General features: G+C 44.7%; 1 protein-coding gene across 1 annotated transcript in view; it reads right to left on the bottom strand.

Annotated features, from left to right (window-relative positions):
- Positions 1-16496, bottom strand: part of LOC123755724 (RING finger protein 17) — a 928112-nt gene that overhangs the window by 893356 nt on the left and 18260 nt on the right. Inside the window, exon 3 of the mRNA XM_045738465.2 lies at positions 1114-1190. Within this exon, the coding sequence (XP_045594421.2) occupies positions 1114-1190 (77 nt within the window). The remainder of the gene's footprint in view (positions 1-1113; positions 1191-16496) is intronic.

The raw sequence follows: 16496 nt of genomic DNA, 5'->3' as shown, positions 1-16496 counted from the left end.
GCCCACAAAGCGGGACCAAACAAGGCTTGATACGCATCAGAACGGAAAGGAATCGAGCGAGTGCAGCTGTGTCAAGGACGACGTTGAGAACCCCCAGGAAGAGAGAGGGGTTAAAAGGCGCAGTAGTCACAACTAGAGACTGAGCCGAGCCAGGGGCTGAGGTGGTCACCACTGGGGCCTGGGGCACGACCCAACCACAGAGGAGGGAGGGGAGGGGAGTAGTCAGAAAGGTCAAAGGAGGAGCAAGGTCGGGGCCCAATGCAGCGGGGGCTACAGAGCCCGGTCTTCCAACATGGTCCGACTTGGGGGCTTGGTCGCCCACCCCACGAGCCAGAGAAGGTAAAAGAGGAACAGAATTTGATATAAGTACAAAAAGAAAAATATTCATTCACAAATATGCCCCATACCTACCATGGAGCCACAATTAGAGGCAGGACACCCAACAAGAAGCTATCGTCGATCATGTTGGGGGTTCCCTAGGAGTGCGTCGTGAGTATACGCCCCACAAACGCCACCTTAAGGACCGTCAGTCCGTCGAGCTCGGGTTCAGTGACGATAGGAGGATTGACAATAAAAGGTTCCCTCACTCTCGACGTTGGGTACTACAGTTCTACGGGTGCAAGAGTATGCCTCCTCAAGCACCCGGGTGTCAAAATAGAAGAAATCCAAAAGAATAACCAAACACAAAAGGTCGGCAGGAAACGACAAGCAGATACTGTACTAGAAGAGGGGGAAGAAAAACTAAACACAAGGAAAAGGAAAAGCGATCCGGCACAATTGGAGAAGACAGCAGCACGAGCATAAGGCCACAAAAAGACAGGACTGTCCCACGGAGCATCACACTCCGGCAGCCGACCACCAAGCCCCCTCACGGCGCCAACGGGCCGGATGGGGAGAGGGGAGGTGGGAGTGTGTTACCACTGCACCACAGGGACTGCAAATAATGTATTCACTATGTAGCTAAGAAGATACCAAGCTATCTACTGCAACATACAGGCTTACCAGTAATAATTATTGGCTATCTTGGTATTTCAACCCTAGTAATTTCATTAACTTCTATACAAATGCTTATAATTATTTGTAACAAACTACAAATTAGGAATAATTACTTACTCAAATCTTTCTGCTGCAGCTAGTCCCATGATATACAAGTGTTTTGGCATCATCTGGCCTTTCTGCATCACTGTCACCTAAACAAAAGTGGTGAAGAATAATTAACTGTAGAATATATTACACTTATTATAATGTATAAAAAATGTTTCAAACCTACAAGGTTCATTCTTAAGTGAGGAGACAGGATGATTGATGAAGATTAAGCTACCCAAGAAGTGGCACAGGCATGAATAGCCCATAAGTGGGAGATTTTTGGGAGTGAATGTGATCTTTGGTCATGAAAGGATATACCGTATGCTGAGTGCGCATTTAAACCGTCAGTTCTTACTATGATGCTGCTATCGCAGGGAAGGATACTGATCGACAGTATTTATAAGGGTGTCCAGCTGCTGGACACCTTTCTTGACCACAAGAGTGGCAGTGTTGATGACTTCAGGTGGTTACTGCACGATTTACTTCAAGCACTTCATGCAACCTGCAAGACTTCAAGCACTTCACTGATATTCCATGATTCAGGTTATTAGCCCAAATACTTGAAGGCCAAATGATTGTAATTGAAGAGCAGTCGACCCTATTTGCGAGCCTGCAAGCCGAAGCAACAGCCGGGCTAAAAGAAAATCAAGATCTGTCTTCCAGACTCGGCCTCCTTTAACAGGAAATAAGCTCTCTTAAGGACACAGTCACAAAATTAGAACCCACAGAATCCATTAGAAAACATGAAGACATGTTGGAAAACTTTGAGAATCATTTTAACACCCTACAATAGCAACACACCGTTTCTCAAGACGAATCTGACCAACAAAAGTGAACGCAGGTCTATCCGGATTAAGAACGTGTTCTATCCGACTAGGCCACGCTGGAGTTGCCTAAATAAAGAAGCATTACATCCAATACTGGGTTGATCTCCAGACTGTGAGGCCGCAGAAGACGCTCAAAAGGAAGGTTCGTTTGCCATGGGGTCAACCTGAGGACCATTTTGAACCCAATGGGTGACCCCAGACACTGACCTCATGACCAAAAAACCAGCGTTGAATGTAATGAAACGCATTTTCTGGGCGAGACCCGGAGGCTCTCCGGAGCTTATCCAGGCTGATATGCTAATGTCAGACTTTGGCATCAGTCATGTGTATGGAGTTCTATGGGCTTACCGGGGACCACAAGCCAGAACCTGGCCCCCTCAGAGGCATGGGGAGCAATGGACTATAGAAACCCCCGTATGGTTGGGAGTATTCTATGTCTGCCATCGACCGGGTCAGGCACCCAGAAAAGCAAGCATCCCAAAACAAACCCCCATTCTGGAGAAAATTGCTACCACAAACCGAAGATGTGGATAGAACTACCCTAAAAGAAACAATCATGGCATCACACATCACCGCGCCACTGTCTGCGCAACTGCCCCCTCCCCGGGAGGGGGAAGGGGGAGCCCCAGACCTACCGCACCAGTTATCCAACATCAGTTCTGAGGCTGGATGTCAAAAAACGCCGACCGGAGGAAGGGCGGGAGGGATGCCGGGGAGCCTCCAGGTCTCACCCAGAAAATGTGTTTCATTACATTCAATGCTGGTTTTCTGAGGGGAGCCCCTACGGCTCCCCGGAGCTAACTACCCACAGAGGAAATAAGAGGGATGTACCCAGGAGGCGGTCTCCGCACACTCCCCAACTCAAAGTCGAGACAACTGGCTGCAGCCACCAACCCAAGGTGACACTGGCCCGCACGGGCCCCGTGAACGACCACGAGATATCAAGCAGCCAGGCCCCTGTATAACCGTCAAAAGCCCCATGCCCGAATGTCAGCCAGGACATGCCGCCAAGACGGCAGCAAGAGCAGTGAATCTACGAATGTCATGGGCACGGGGATAGAATGCAGGCTGGGAAGCCTCAATAATATCTCAGACGACCTGGGACACCCCTCACCTGCGAACAGGAAAGAAGGGAACCGAATCAATCCAAAGCGCGTCCCGGACACAGAAGCCGTGGCGCGCAAATAACAGCGGAGGGCCGCAACCGGACACAAAACACGATGCACCCCCGTCCCGACCAACCATGCACCAACAACCAAGGACCCCTCAGGAAAGCAGCAGTCTCATTCTGTGCTAGAAAAGAGGGAGATGGCTGCAACCAAACAAACCTATCGCCACGACCGAAGGAGCAGAAACTCCTGCGCCGGAGGAGAGCAGGAAGCTCACCGACCCGACCCCTAGAGGCAAATGCCAACAGGAAAAGAGCCTTCGAGAAACAAACCCGAACTGAAGGGGCCACAACAAACCGAAGAGAAAAAGAAATAGTATGCTGTCCAAAGACCAGGACGGCTCAGGAAGTGCATGAGAAGGCCGGAGGCGAAACAATGCACGAGAGAGCTTACAAAAGGGTGCAGATGCAACACCAAGACCGAAAGCAAGCTGAAGCGGCTCTGCCAGCACCACACGAAATGAGGTGACAGTATGTGGCAAGATGACGGCCCCGATCCTCCACCAGAAAAAAACAAGCTGGCACCAACAAACGCAGCCACCAAAGAAGGGACAGAAGGAAAAGGAAGGACCATAAAAAAAAAAAAAAAAACATACTGCCGCCAAGAAGCACGCAGGTGGGACACCCACAACAAAGCCACCTGACCACCATGGTTTTGGGCAATGTTTTGCCTCGCCGAGGCAAAACATTTAAATGAGAGCAGGAATGAAGAAGAAATAAATTCTTTTTTCTACAAAGTGATAGGGGTAGGCAAACCAGTAAAGTGGTACATAAAGGCAAACCAACAAAATCAATAGAGAGTGGGGGAGTGAAAAATAAGGAGAGGGGGAACAAGTTCCTGAAGATTGCATACACCAACATAGATGGAGTGAGATCGAAGATACTGGAGTTAAGTGATGTAATACAGCTGCAGACACCAGACATTGTTGCACTCACGGAGACAAAACTTGAAGATGTAATTTTAAATGAGGTCATATTCCCAAGGGGCTACTCAATTTGGAGACGGGACAGAAAAATTAGGAAAGGCGGTGGCGTTGCTGTGCTGGTAAAAGAACACCTAAAGGTGAAGGAAATAATGACTGCCAATCCACAAGAAGTTGACATAATAGCACTAGAGATCTGCTATGAGGATGATAAACTAATGATGATAAATGCATATAGTCCACCGCCAAGCAGCACATGGTCAAAGGAGGAGCTGGATAGTAAACGTGAAGGTCTTATAACAATAATGAGAGAGATTATAGCGAGAGCGGATAACGATAGATCACGACTGTTGATAGTCGGTGACTTCAACTTGAAATCCATAGACTGGGAAGCATATGAAGCTAAAACAGAAGATTTTTGGACCTGTAAATTTGTAGACCTCATCCTGGAAACATTCTTGTATCAACATGTTAAACAAGCTACGAGGATGAGGGAAGGGGACGTTCCCTCCATGCTAGATTTGATATTTACCAGGAAGGAAGAAGAGATATTTGACATTCAGTACCTTCCTCCCTTGGGTAAAAGTGACCATGTCTTTTTGGGAATAAAGTATGCAATGCGTTATAAGCTGGAAGAAAATAAGGAGGTTGAAGCAGTTGAAAAACCAGACTTCAGGAGAGGACATTATGGTGACCTTAGAAATTTTTTTAGTGAGTATAATTGGACAGACTTGATGCTAGGCAAGGAAGTGAATGAGATGTATGGCAAGTTTTGTGAAATATATGATAAAGGCACAAAAAAATTTATACCAAAACAGAGATGCAGAACTAGGAAACAGGATTGGTTCAATAGAAATTGCGAGAGGGCTAGAGACCGAAAGACACAAAAATGGAATCAATACAAGAAGAGGCTGAACCCCCAAACATACCAGCGATACAAAGATGCGAGAAACAACTACACGGCAGTGAGGAGAGAGGCAGAAAGAAATTTTGAAAAAGGGATTGCGGACAAATGTAAAACAGAACCAGGTCTATTCTATAAATTCATAAACAACAAATTGCAGGTAAAGGATAATATTCAGAGGTTGAAAATGGGAAATAGATTCACGGAAGATGAAAAGGAAATGTGTGAAACACTAAACGAAAAGTTCCAAAGTGTGTTTGTACAAAATGAAATCTTTAGGGAACCAGATACAATAAGAATTCCAGAGAACAACATAGAACACATAGAGGTGTCTAGAGACGAAGTGGAAAAAATGCTCAAGGAGCTCGATAAGAACAAAGCAGCTGGCCCAGATGGCGTTTCACCATGGGTTCTGAGAGAATGTGCATCTGAGCTCAGCATTCCACTTCACCTGATCTTTCAGGCATCCCTGTGTACAGGAATCGTAGCAGACGGGTGGAAACAGGCTAACATAGTTCCAATCTACAAAAGTGGCAGCAGGGAAGACCCCCTCAATTATAGACCTGTATCAGTGACAAGTGTAATAGTGAAAGTATTGGAAAAACTAATCAAAACTAAATGGGTAGAACACCTAGAGAGAAATGATATAATATCAGACAGACAGTATGGTTTTCGATCTGGAAGATCCTGTGTATCGAATTTACTCAGTTTCTATGATCGAGCCACAGAGATATTACAGGAAAGAGATGGTTGGGTTGACTGCATCTATCTGGACCTAAAAAAGGCTTTCGACAGAGTTCCACATAAGAGGTTGTTCTGGAAACTGGAAAATATTGGAGGGGTGACAGGTAAGCTTCTATCATGGATGAAAAATTTTCTGACTGATAGAAAAATGAGGGCAGTAATCAGAGGCAATGTATCAGAATGGAGAAATGTCACAAGTGGAGTACCACAGGGTTCAGTTCTTGCACCAGTGATGTTTATTGTGTACATAAATGATCTACCAGTTGGTATACAGAATTATATGAACATGTTTGCTGATGATGCTAAGATAATAGGAAGGATAAGAAATTTAGATGACTGTCATGCCCTTCAAGAAGACCTGGACAAAATAAGTATATGGAGCACCACTTGGCAAATGGAATTTAATGTTAATAAATGTCATGTTATGGAATGTGGAATAGGAGAACATAGACCCCACACAACCTATATATTATGTGAGAAATCTTTAAAGAATTCTGATAAAGAAAGAGATCTAGGAGTGGTTCTAGATAGAAAACTATCACCTGAGGACCACATAAAGAATATTGTGCAAGGAGCCTATGCTATGCTTTCTAACTTCAGAATTGCATTTAAATACATGGATGGCGATATACTAAAGAAATTGTTCATGACTTTTGTTAGGCCAAAGCTAGAATATGCAGCTGTTGTGTGGTGCCCATATCTTAAGAAGCACATCAACAAACTGGAAAAGGTGCAAAGACATGCTACTAAGTGGCTCCCAGAACTGAAGGGCAAGAGCTACGAGGAGAGGTTAGAAGCATTAAATATGCCAAAACTAGAAGACAGAAGAAAAAGAGGTGATATGATCACTACATACAAAATAGTAACAGGAATTGATAAAATCGACAGGGAAGACTTCCTGAGACCTGGAATTTCAAGAACAAGAGGTCATAGATTTAAACTAGCTAAACACAGATGCCGAAGAAATATAAGAAAATTCACCTTCGCAAATAGAGTGGTAGACGGTTGGAACAAGTTAAGTGAGAAGGTGGTGGAGGCCAAGACCGTCAGTAGTTTCAAAGCGTTATATGACAGAGTGCTGGGAAGACGGGACACCACGAGCATAGCTCTCATCCTGTAACTACACTTAGGTAATTACACTTAGGTAATTACCAACAGAAGGTGAAAGACTCGAGGCAGAACCTAACCAGCCCTGTCGAGGTTCATCCGAGCCTAGGAAGAGGCAGAGCTGCAGGAAGATCTCAGATGCGACCCACGAGCAAGCCGAGCCGGAACCCAAGCCGGCAAAGGAGGAGATGGAACGTCTGCCGAACAGAAAAACGCCCAATGCTAGTGAGCTCGCCAGGAAATCAGAGACTACAGGTCCGACATGAAACTCCAGAGAAGGGACACCACAAGACCCTGAAAATGTCAACAGGCAGGGCAAGCCAGTAAAACAGGAACCCAAACATATACGGCACGCATAGACGCAATAAAGCACCTAAATTATTGGGATCGTCTCAAAGCCCTCCAAATGTACTCACTAGAAAGAAGACAAGAGAGATATCAAATAATATACACCTGGAAGATACTGGAGGGCCAAGTACCAAATCTACACAGTAAAATAACAACGTACTGGAGTAAACGATATGGAAGAAAATGTAGAATAGAACCAGTGAAGAGCAGAGGTGCCATAGGCACAATCAGAGAACACTGTATAAGCATCAGAGGTCCGCGGTTGTTCAACGTCCTCCCAGCAAGCATAAGAAATATTGCCGGAACAACCATGGACATTTTCAAGAGGAAACTAGATTTATTCCTCCAAGAAGTGCCGGACCAACCGGGCTGTGGTGGGTATGTGGGCCTGCGGGCCGCTCCAAGCAACAGCCTGGTGGACCAAACTCTCACAAGTCAAGCCTGGCCCCGGGCCGGGCTTGGGGAGTAGAAGAACTCCCAGAACCCCATCAACCAGGTTAAACCTGGCAACAGAAGGGCCAAAAGGCACAAACAAAACACACAACAGTGTGTAGAAGAAAACGAGAAAAAGACCAGAACAGCCCCAGCACCAGCAGCCAGGGACAAGAGTGAAGCAGGAAGATGAGGAATGAAAGAGACACGAACAACCCACAGAGCTGCAGACCATGTCCCAACAAGTCACACCAACAACACAGTCACAGGCCGTCCCAACAAACCAAACTGAAGAAGGTGCAAAAGTTTGCCACCAGACTAGTACCCAAACCGAGGGGTACGAGCAACAAAGACACTAATGAACACAAGTGCACACACACCATGCGACACAGGTGTGACAGGTGTACTCTGCCACTGGAAACAATCCAGTGGCAGAGTAGTAAACAAATGGAATGCATGAGGAAAGGAAGTGGTGGAGGCTAACACCACACACAGCTGCATGTGCTACAAGACAGAATCCAGAAGATGTCAGGGAAGCGACAGGGAAGAGGCAGGACAAAAGAGCCAAGCTCAACCCCAGGAAGCACAACCAGGGGTGGACAACTAGGCGAGGACAGGACAGAGATACCAACATACATCGAAGGGCCAAGCCAGGCACTCCAAGATGGGAAAGGATTGAGGGACCCCAGAAAAGACCACGAAAAATGCCACAATCATTCCCCCAACACGCATCCCCAGGCACAAAACTGCAGCAAAATGTCACCAAACAACATCCTGAGACAGTAACATGTACCACATGTTACTGTGATACATGTTACTAATGCACGTATGCACCAGACTAGTACTAATGCACATATGCACCGGACTAGTACTAATACACATGTGCATTAGGCAGTGATGTGGTGGAGGCTGACTCCAGACAGTTTCAAATGTAGATATGATAGAGCCCACGAACCTGCACACCAGGCAATTAATGGCAATGAGAGGCGGGACCAAAGAGCCTCCTCCTCCTCCTCACCCTCCCCATACACCAACACTGCTCCTCCCCCCCTCCTCCTCCTCACCCTCCCCATACACCAACACTGCTCCTCCCCCCCCCTCCTCCTCACCCTCCCCCAAACACCAACACTGCTCCTCCTCCTCCTCCCCAAACACCAACACCACTCCTCCCACCACCTCCTCACCCTCCCCATACACCAACACCGCTCCTCCTCCTCCTCCTCACCCTCCCCATACACCAGCACTGCTCCTCCTCCTCACCCTCCCCAAACACCAACACTTCTCCTCCCACCTCCTCCTCACCCTCCCCATACACCAACACTGCTCCTCCCCCCCCCCCCTCCTCCTCACCCTCCCCATTCACCAACACTGCTCCTCCCCCCTCCTCCTCCTCCTCACCCTCCCCATACACCAACACTGCTCCTCCCCCCCCCCTCCTCCTCCTCCTCCTCACCCTCCCCATACACCAACACTGCTCCTCCCCCCCTCCTCCTCCTCCTCACCCTCCCCATACACCAACACTGCTGCTTCTCCCCCCCTCCTCCTCCTCCTCCTCACCCTCCCCATACACCAACACCGCTCCTCCCCCTCCCCATACACCAACACCGCTCCTCCCCCTCCTCCTCCCCATACACCAATACCACTCCCTCTTCCTCCTCACCCTCCCCATACACCAACACTGCTTCTCCCCTCCCCCCTCCTCCTCCTCACCCTCCCCATACACCAACACCGCTCCTCCCCCTCCCCATACACCAATACCACTCCCTCCTCCTCCTCACCCTCCCCATACACCAACACCGCTCCTCCCCCTCCCCATACACCAATACCACTCCCTCCTCCTCCTCACCCTCCCCATACACCAACACCGCTCCTCCTCCTCCTCACCCTCCCCATACACCAACACTGCTCCTCCTCCTCCTCACCCTCCCCATACACCAACACCGCTCCTCCTCCTCCCCATACACCAATACCACTCCCTCCTCCTCCTCCTCCTCACCCTCCCCATACACCAACACCGCTCCTCCTCCTCCTCACCCTCCCCATACCCCAACACCCTCCCCCCCCCCCCCCTCCCTCCTCACTGTCTCCCATATGCCAACAAGACAGACATTAAGGACTATCTTTCAGGACTATCAGGACATTAAGGACTATCTTTCAGGACTATCCAGTACAGACATTAAGGACTATCTTTCAGGTAACTATCCACAGTCTCTGTACCTAAAGCCTATTAATTCCACTGACTTCAATGAGATAATCCTTTCCCTTAAAACCAAGTCTGGTGCCCTTGAGGAGATACCAACTTTAATTTACAAAAAAGCCTCCAGATCCTTAGCCCCTGCTATTGCTTTGCTCTTCAAGTCACTTGAACTCCAAACCTTCCCAGATATTCTAAAAAAAGCGAGAGTAACGCCTGTCCACAAATGTGGTAATCTCACAGATGTTAACAACTACAGACCTATATCTATCCTGCCAAACTTGTCAAAAATTTTTGAAAAACTAATCTATAAGCAGCTTTACTCATATCTAGCCAAACTCAATATACTTAGCCCTTGCCAATATGGCTTCAGACCCAAAAAAAGCACTAACGATGCACTTATTAGTATGCTTAACTCGATTCATACAGCTCTTGATAAAAATGAGTTCCCTGTTGGGTTGTTTGTGGACCTGCGTAAAGCTTTTGATACTGTCAACCACCAAAACCTTCTTCTTAAATTACATCATTATGGAGTCAGAGGACACTCCCTACAATACCTCAAATCCTACCTTACTGACAGGCTCCAATATGTTTCTGTGAATAATACAATTTCTCCCACCCTACCCATCAACATTGGTGTTCCCCAGAGCAGCATACTTGGCCCTCTCCTCTTTCTCATCTACATTAATTACCTTCCAAATGCCTCACAACACCTCAAACCAATTCTATTTGCTGACGACACAACCTTCATTTACTTCAGTCCTGATCCCCTTGCTCTAAATGCCACAGTAAATACTGAGCTAAATAAAGTCCATCTGTGGCTAACTGCCAACAAACTCACCCTTAACATTGACAAAACCTTCTATATTCTGTTTGGCAATAAATCCTCTAATCAAATAAATCTCAAAATAAACAATACCCAAATTTGTAACAAATTAGATGGCAAATTCCTTGGCATTCTCATTGACCACAAGCTAAATTTCCAGGGACACATACTAAACATATCAAAAAAAAGTTTCAAAAACTGTGGGCATTCTTTCTAAGATCAGATATTATGTACCCCGCCCTGCCCTGGTGACTCTCTATTACTCCCTTATCTATCCATATCTCAACTATGGTATTTGTGCTTGGGGCTCTACTACCCAAAATCACTTACGTCCTCTAATTACTCAACACAAAGCTGCTATTAGGACAATATCCAATTCTGGCCCCAGACATCACTCGGTACCCCTACTCAAATCTCTGAATATGTTAGACATTAAGTCACTGCACATTCTCTCATGTGTAGTATACATATATAAAACGCTAAACTATAATGCCAATCCTGATCTCAAAAGCTTCATAGAAGGTTGTAACAGAACCCATGAGCATCACACCAGAAATAAATACAGTTTTGATATTCCTAGAGTACGTCTTAATCAAACTAGAAATGCTCTACAAATCAAGGGGCCCAGAATGTGGAATGACCTTCCCAACCATGTTAAAGACTGTACCTCTCTCAACCAGTTGAAGTTAAAAGCGAAGCTATACCTAATAAATTCCCTGTAACCTACCTTACCCTTCTATTGTCAACCAATGTCTGTTTTTTTCTTTAAAGAGCGCTGTTTGTCGACATAATTGTATTTGTGCTGCTTTTTCATCTATGTTTTCATTTCTTGTTTTCATTCTACTCATTATGCTCAATTAGTATTAAGCTTGTCATTTAAGTTTATCATGCCCGAAACGCTTTGCGTAATAGTGGCTTTAGGCATTGTATGTACTAGCTCTACCTATAAGTCTACCAATCCTTGTAAAAATTTATTGTATGTATGTACCTTACCTAAATAAAATTGTATTGTATTGTATTGTATTGTATTGTAAGAGTCCTCAGTACCTGCCCAAAATGCTATGCATGTTAGTGGCTTTGCAAGAATGTAAAACTTTTACACCATTATTCTGTACTGTACATAAATAAATATTCATTATTATTAGAATATATACAATATTCTTGTATATAAGTAAATAAATAAATACATAAAGGTAAAGTACGGTACAGTTAAATGTTTGTTTTATTTATGGTTTAAATTATACCCGATTGTTTTGTGTGGGAAAAATACGAGTAGTATTCTGTATAAAATGTATTTTTAAATTAATATTTTTGGGTGTGTGGAACAGATTAATTCAATTTACATTATTTCTTATGGGAAAATTCTTTCGCGTTACGACCCGTCTCTGGGAATGGATTAAATTTGTAAATGGAGGTACCACTGTACAGTACTACCTAATAAACTCAATGTAACCTACCTTACCTCCTAAATGTCAACCTATGTCTTGCTATTTTCAAATAATATTGAATATTGACAACCTTGTTTAACTGATGATATCTGCCAAAAATAATCTTAAATTAAAATTGTAGTCTTCTGTTTATTTAGTTAAAATTCCTTTTGCAGTTCAGTTGCATTTTCTGCTGTTCCATCCATCATGTAATTATCATCATTCTCCTTTCCTTTTTTCAATTTAATTTAAGTTTTTGTCTACTTTTTTTTTTTTCACACCTTGCCCTAAACACTGTGCATATTAGTGGCTTCAGGCATTGTATGTACACCTCTATCTATAAATCCAACTATGTTTAACTCATTTTGAATCTATGTATCTTTATCTGAATAAACATCTTATCTCGACCTCATATTATAAAAACATAACGTGCAAGGCACTACCCCCCAACATCACCTCTCTCATCCAGCCTATGGATTTGAATGTTATCTGTGCAACAGTGAGGCTAGACACCAAAATGATATTGACCCTATGACTGTACTATGAGTCCCTATGATTCGTAGTACAATTGGCTTCGTTCAATTCAATCTGGGATCCCGGATTCAATTACCAGTCGGGACATTGTTGGGCATTTCCTTTCACCTTTGTTCACATTGCAGTAAGTAGGTATCCCAGGAGTAAGGAAGCTAGGCAATTATTGTGGGGTTGTATCCTGGGTAAAGTCAGTAATTTGACCTAAGGGAGACCTATATACAAGCATGAAGTATATGCTAAGAAAGAGAAAAATGGGACTCGCCATGGGGAGGAGAGCAAATCTTAAACCCTTATAGAAGGAAAAAGACTTGGAGAGTAACACTACCCAGGACAACATAAGCTCGAAGAGGACTAGAAACACCGACAAGTTGCCATGGGACACCCAGGAGACCTCCAAAACTCCTGAGCCAGGATGTCAACCCAAGACAAATTAGAAAATACAAATGCCAAAGCTGCCAACTTCAAACACAGGCCTGAAGGCAGGCTGCAGGCTTGCTATATGGTACAACACTGCAGACTGCCACAACCAGGCAACAAACTATGCAACCCTGGCACAACAAATCAAGCATCAATAACTAAAGGATCCTTTCCAGAAGCCCTCTCAAACTGCCCCAGAAAAAATAGCCAAAGATGAAAAAAAAAAAACACCCGAGCTGAAAGAACAAAACCTATGTTTTCAGAGGAGAGCAAGAAACTCCCCAATCCCTCAAACAATAGCAAGGGGCCAACGAAAACAAAGATCAAGAAAATGTCACGGACCACAGGGGTAACCAAGAACTGAAGAGACAAGAAACTCCAACACACAATCCAGAGACCAAGACAGCTCAGTAGGACAATGAGCAGGCCCTAACCCTTAAACAGCGCATATCATATATATATGATATCAGTAACAAAACCGAAACAGCACATATCATTTATATATGATTTCGTGTCTAGCGCTATAATCTAAACGCCCCGCGTGGGACAGGAGTAGTCATCGGCGAGCCTCAACCGACCATAAACAAATACTGCCTGGGAAAAAAAATCCAGCGTAGGTCTTCTTTGTGTACAGGCCTCAGTTACCCGGCGGACACCATGGGGAGCGCATCAAGTTCCACCGACGGACCCTGCTCAGCAAGGTGTTCCTCGCGACCTCTGACCGAGGACGAAATTAATCGTAATTTGTTCCCGGATGATGGTGAGACTGATATTGACGACTCAGACTTTGATCATGACTACACACAGCCCTCAGAGGTGGATACGACCGACAACGAGTGTGAACATGCTAGCTCCACCTGGGCTAGGCCTAGCATCTCGCCCATACCTCCTCGCCCTCACTTGACCCAAATTTGTGCAAGACCACACAGTTCATGTGCTCCCTTGCAAGATATTGATGTTTTGCTCGACAAGTCTGAAGAAGGTGAATCATTTTCCGGTTTTAGTGACTTGGAATCGGATAATAGTTTCGCTAGTGCAAGTGGAGTGTGTGGTGTTGCCAAGCGACAACTTGTCGCGTCAGCAGCATCTGGCCAAGCCATGCGGCACCACATGAACAAAGACCCTCAACATCGAGTAATTTTCCGTCGCCGTCCCTGCCCGCCCCTACTGTTCCAAGACCTGCTTCAGCTCCTGGTCCACGGTTTCCTCGCCATGGTGCCGCTATTGGCTCTCGAAAGACACCCAGTGTTTTTGTGTGGAGTGATGGGACAGATTTTGTTCCACAAATTCCTGTTTTTGATAATTTGGAAGTTGGAATTACAGACATTTTCCCTGATAAAGGTGCAGATGTGTGTGAAATGGACTATTTTACTGCATAATTTGATGAGCCGCTAATGAAACATTGTTCATGAGACGAACAAATATGCGAGAGATCTCATTGATGAGGATTGATGATTGATGATGAGATTGATGAGTTATCCGATTATTCATGTTTGCAGCGATGGAAAGATACGACTGTAGGTGAAATGTATGTGTTTTTAGCACTGTGTATGTTGATGAAACACTGTGTCAAACACGTAATCGACCATTATTGGAGCAAAGACCATACTGTTCCAACACCGATGTTCGGCAAATATGTCTCGAGACCGATTTACGATAATCCTCAGGTGTCTTCACTTTGCAAATGATGAAGATCGGAATGATGATGATAGACTTTGGAAGGTAAAGCACGTCCTGAATGAACTTATCGGAAAGTACAGGGATTTCTACGTACCAGCTCAGAAGCTTGTCATTGACGAATCCCTTGTGCTTTTCAAAGGACGTCTTGCCTTCAAGCACTATATTCCCTCCAAATCCCACCAATTTGGATTGAAATTCTTTGTACCGTGTGACTGTGAAACAGGAATGGTGTTACACATGATAATGTATACGGGTACAAATGTAGACATTCCTGCTAATGACCAACATGGCTTCTCAGGTAGTGTTGTGAAGTCACTGCTTGCACCATATCTGAACAAGGGAATATTATTCCCTTAATATAACACATATTATACACATAACTAATATACCAGTCCCTTGCTAACTAGGTTCTTGCCTGATAATAGAACTGGAGTGTGTGGCACAGTGAAGGCAAAACTAAGGGAAATGCCAGTGTTTCACACTTCTATGCAGGTTGGTGATTGCGAGCTCAGAAAAACAGGTGGAATACTTTCAGTGCGGTGGAAAGACAGGCGTGAAGAGAACATGTTAACCACCATTCACGCTGGAACAATGCTGGACAGTGGCAAGGTGAACAGAACCACCAGAGAATTAATCTATAAGCCAAATTGTGTCTTGGACTATAACATCAACATGCGTGTGGAGGATAAATGTGATATTCACGTTTATACACACTCTACTGGTGGGGGCAGTAGTGTGTGTACAGAAAACAGTGAAGTGGACCAAGAAAATGTTTTTCCACCTTGTTGATGTAACAATGCTGAACAGTTACGATATGTATCTTGTCAAAACAGGTAGAAAACGTAATTTCCGTGCATTCAATTTTACTGTAGTAACACAATTACTACAGAAGTTTGGCAAAGTAATTCCTGGTGTACAGAGTCCTATTCTGAACCCAGTATTACACCATGCTCCAACACCCAGGCTCGCTTACAGGGATGCCTTTTTGACACACACACTCGGGTTTTTACCACCAACTGGAAAGCGTGCAGTGGGCCAGCGTGCGTGTGTAGTATGCTGGTCAACAACCAAGAGGGAACAGAAAAGAAAAATGGTGATGACTTGGTGCATAGCGTGTCAGGTCGCTCTGTGCCATGTCCGATGTTTCAACGAGTACCACAGTCTTGACTTCTAAATGTCCAAGAATGGTGCCAAAACATGTAAACACAGAATAAGTGGGTGTGTATAGTGGAAATAAATCATAAGAAATTGTATATTTTATTGTGAAATAAGACATTTTTGTGCAAATACTTGTGACACTAATACGTCGATACAATATACATTACAACAGTTTTTTCATATATTCATGTGAGAACATATTGAACCACACCAGTGAAAAAAATGGGTGTAAAATATGCCATAGATACTGTAAATAATAACGCGAAAATAAATTTGCGGCAACTCGCGCTCCTCCTCTGTCGCGCCTGACTCACCCCGGGTGCACAGCGGTCCAGCGAAGACGAGGCGTGACATCATCGCTGATCTTCTCGGCTCATTTACGTCAACGGTAAGTGCAATTAAATTTTTTTATTATTTTTCCCGTGCTTCGGGAACACAAATAGATTAACCCCTTAACTGTGTTGCCTCCAAATATGACACCCCCATAGTGCACAGGAAATAAATTCTCTGGAAATTTTTTTTTCTTTTAAAGTGTCAAAAACCCTTCCCTCAGTATGGGTATGTAAAAAAAAAAATCGTGACACCATCATTCCCCATTCGCCTGTGACATATGCTCCCGGGGTCAGTAGGGCACTCGAGTTGCCAAGAATATATTTTTGTTCATTTTTTGCACACAGTTCTAAATACATTTTATTTGTTTTTACGTGCTAATCCTATGTAT

This window comes from Procambarus clarkii, chromosome 43, assembly GCF_040958095.1.
Source record: "Procambarus clarkii isolate CNS0578487 chromosome 43, FALCON_Pclarkii_2.0, whole genome shotgun sequence".
Lineage (NCBI taxonomy): Eukaryota > Metazoa > Arthropoda > Malacostraca > Decapoda > Cambaridae > Procambarus > Procambarus clarkii.
Note: the sequence above shows the minus strand (reverse complement) of the source record. Positions and strands in the feature narration are given on the sequence as shown.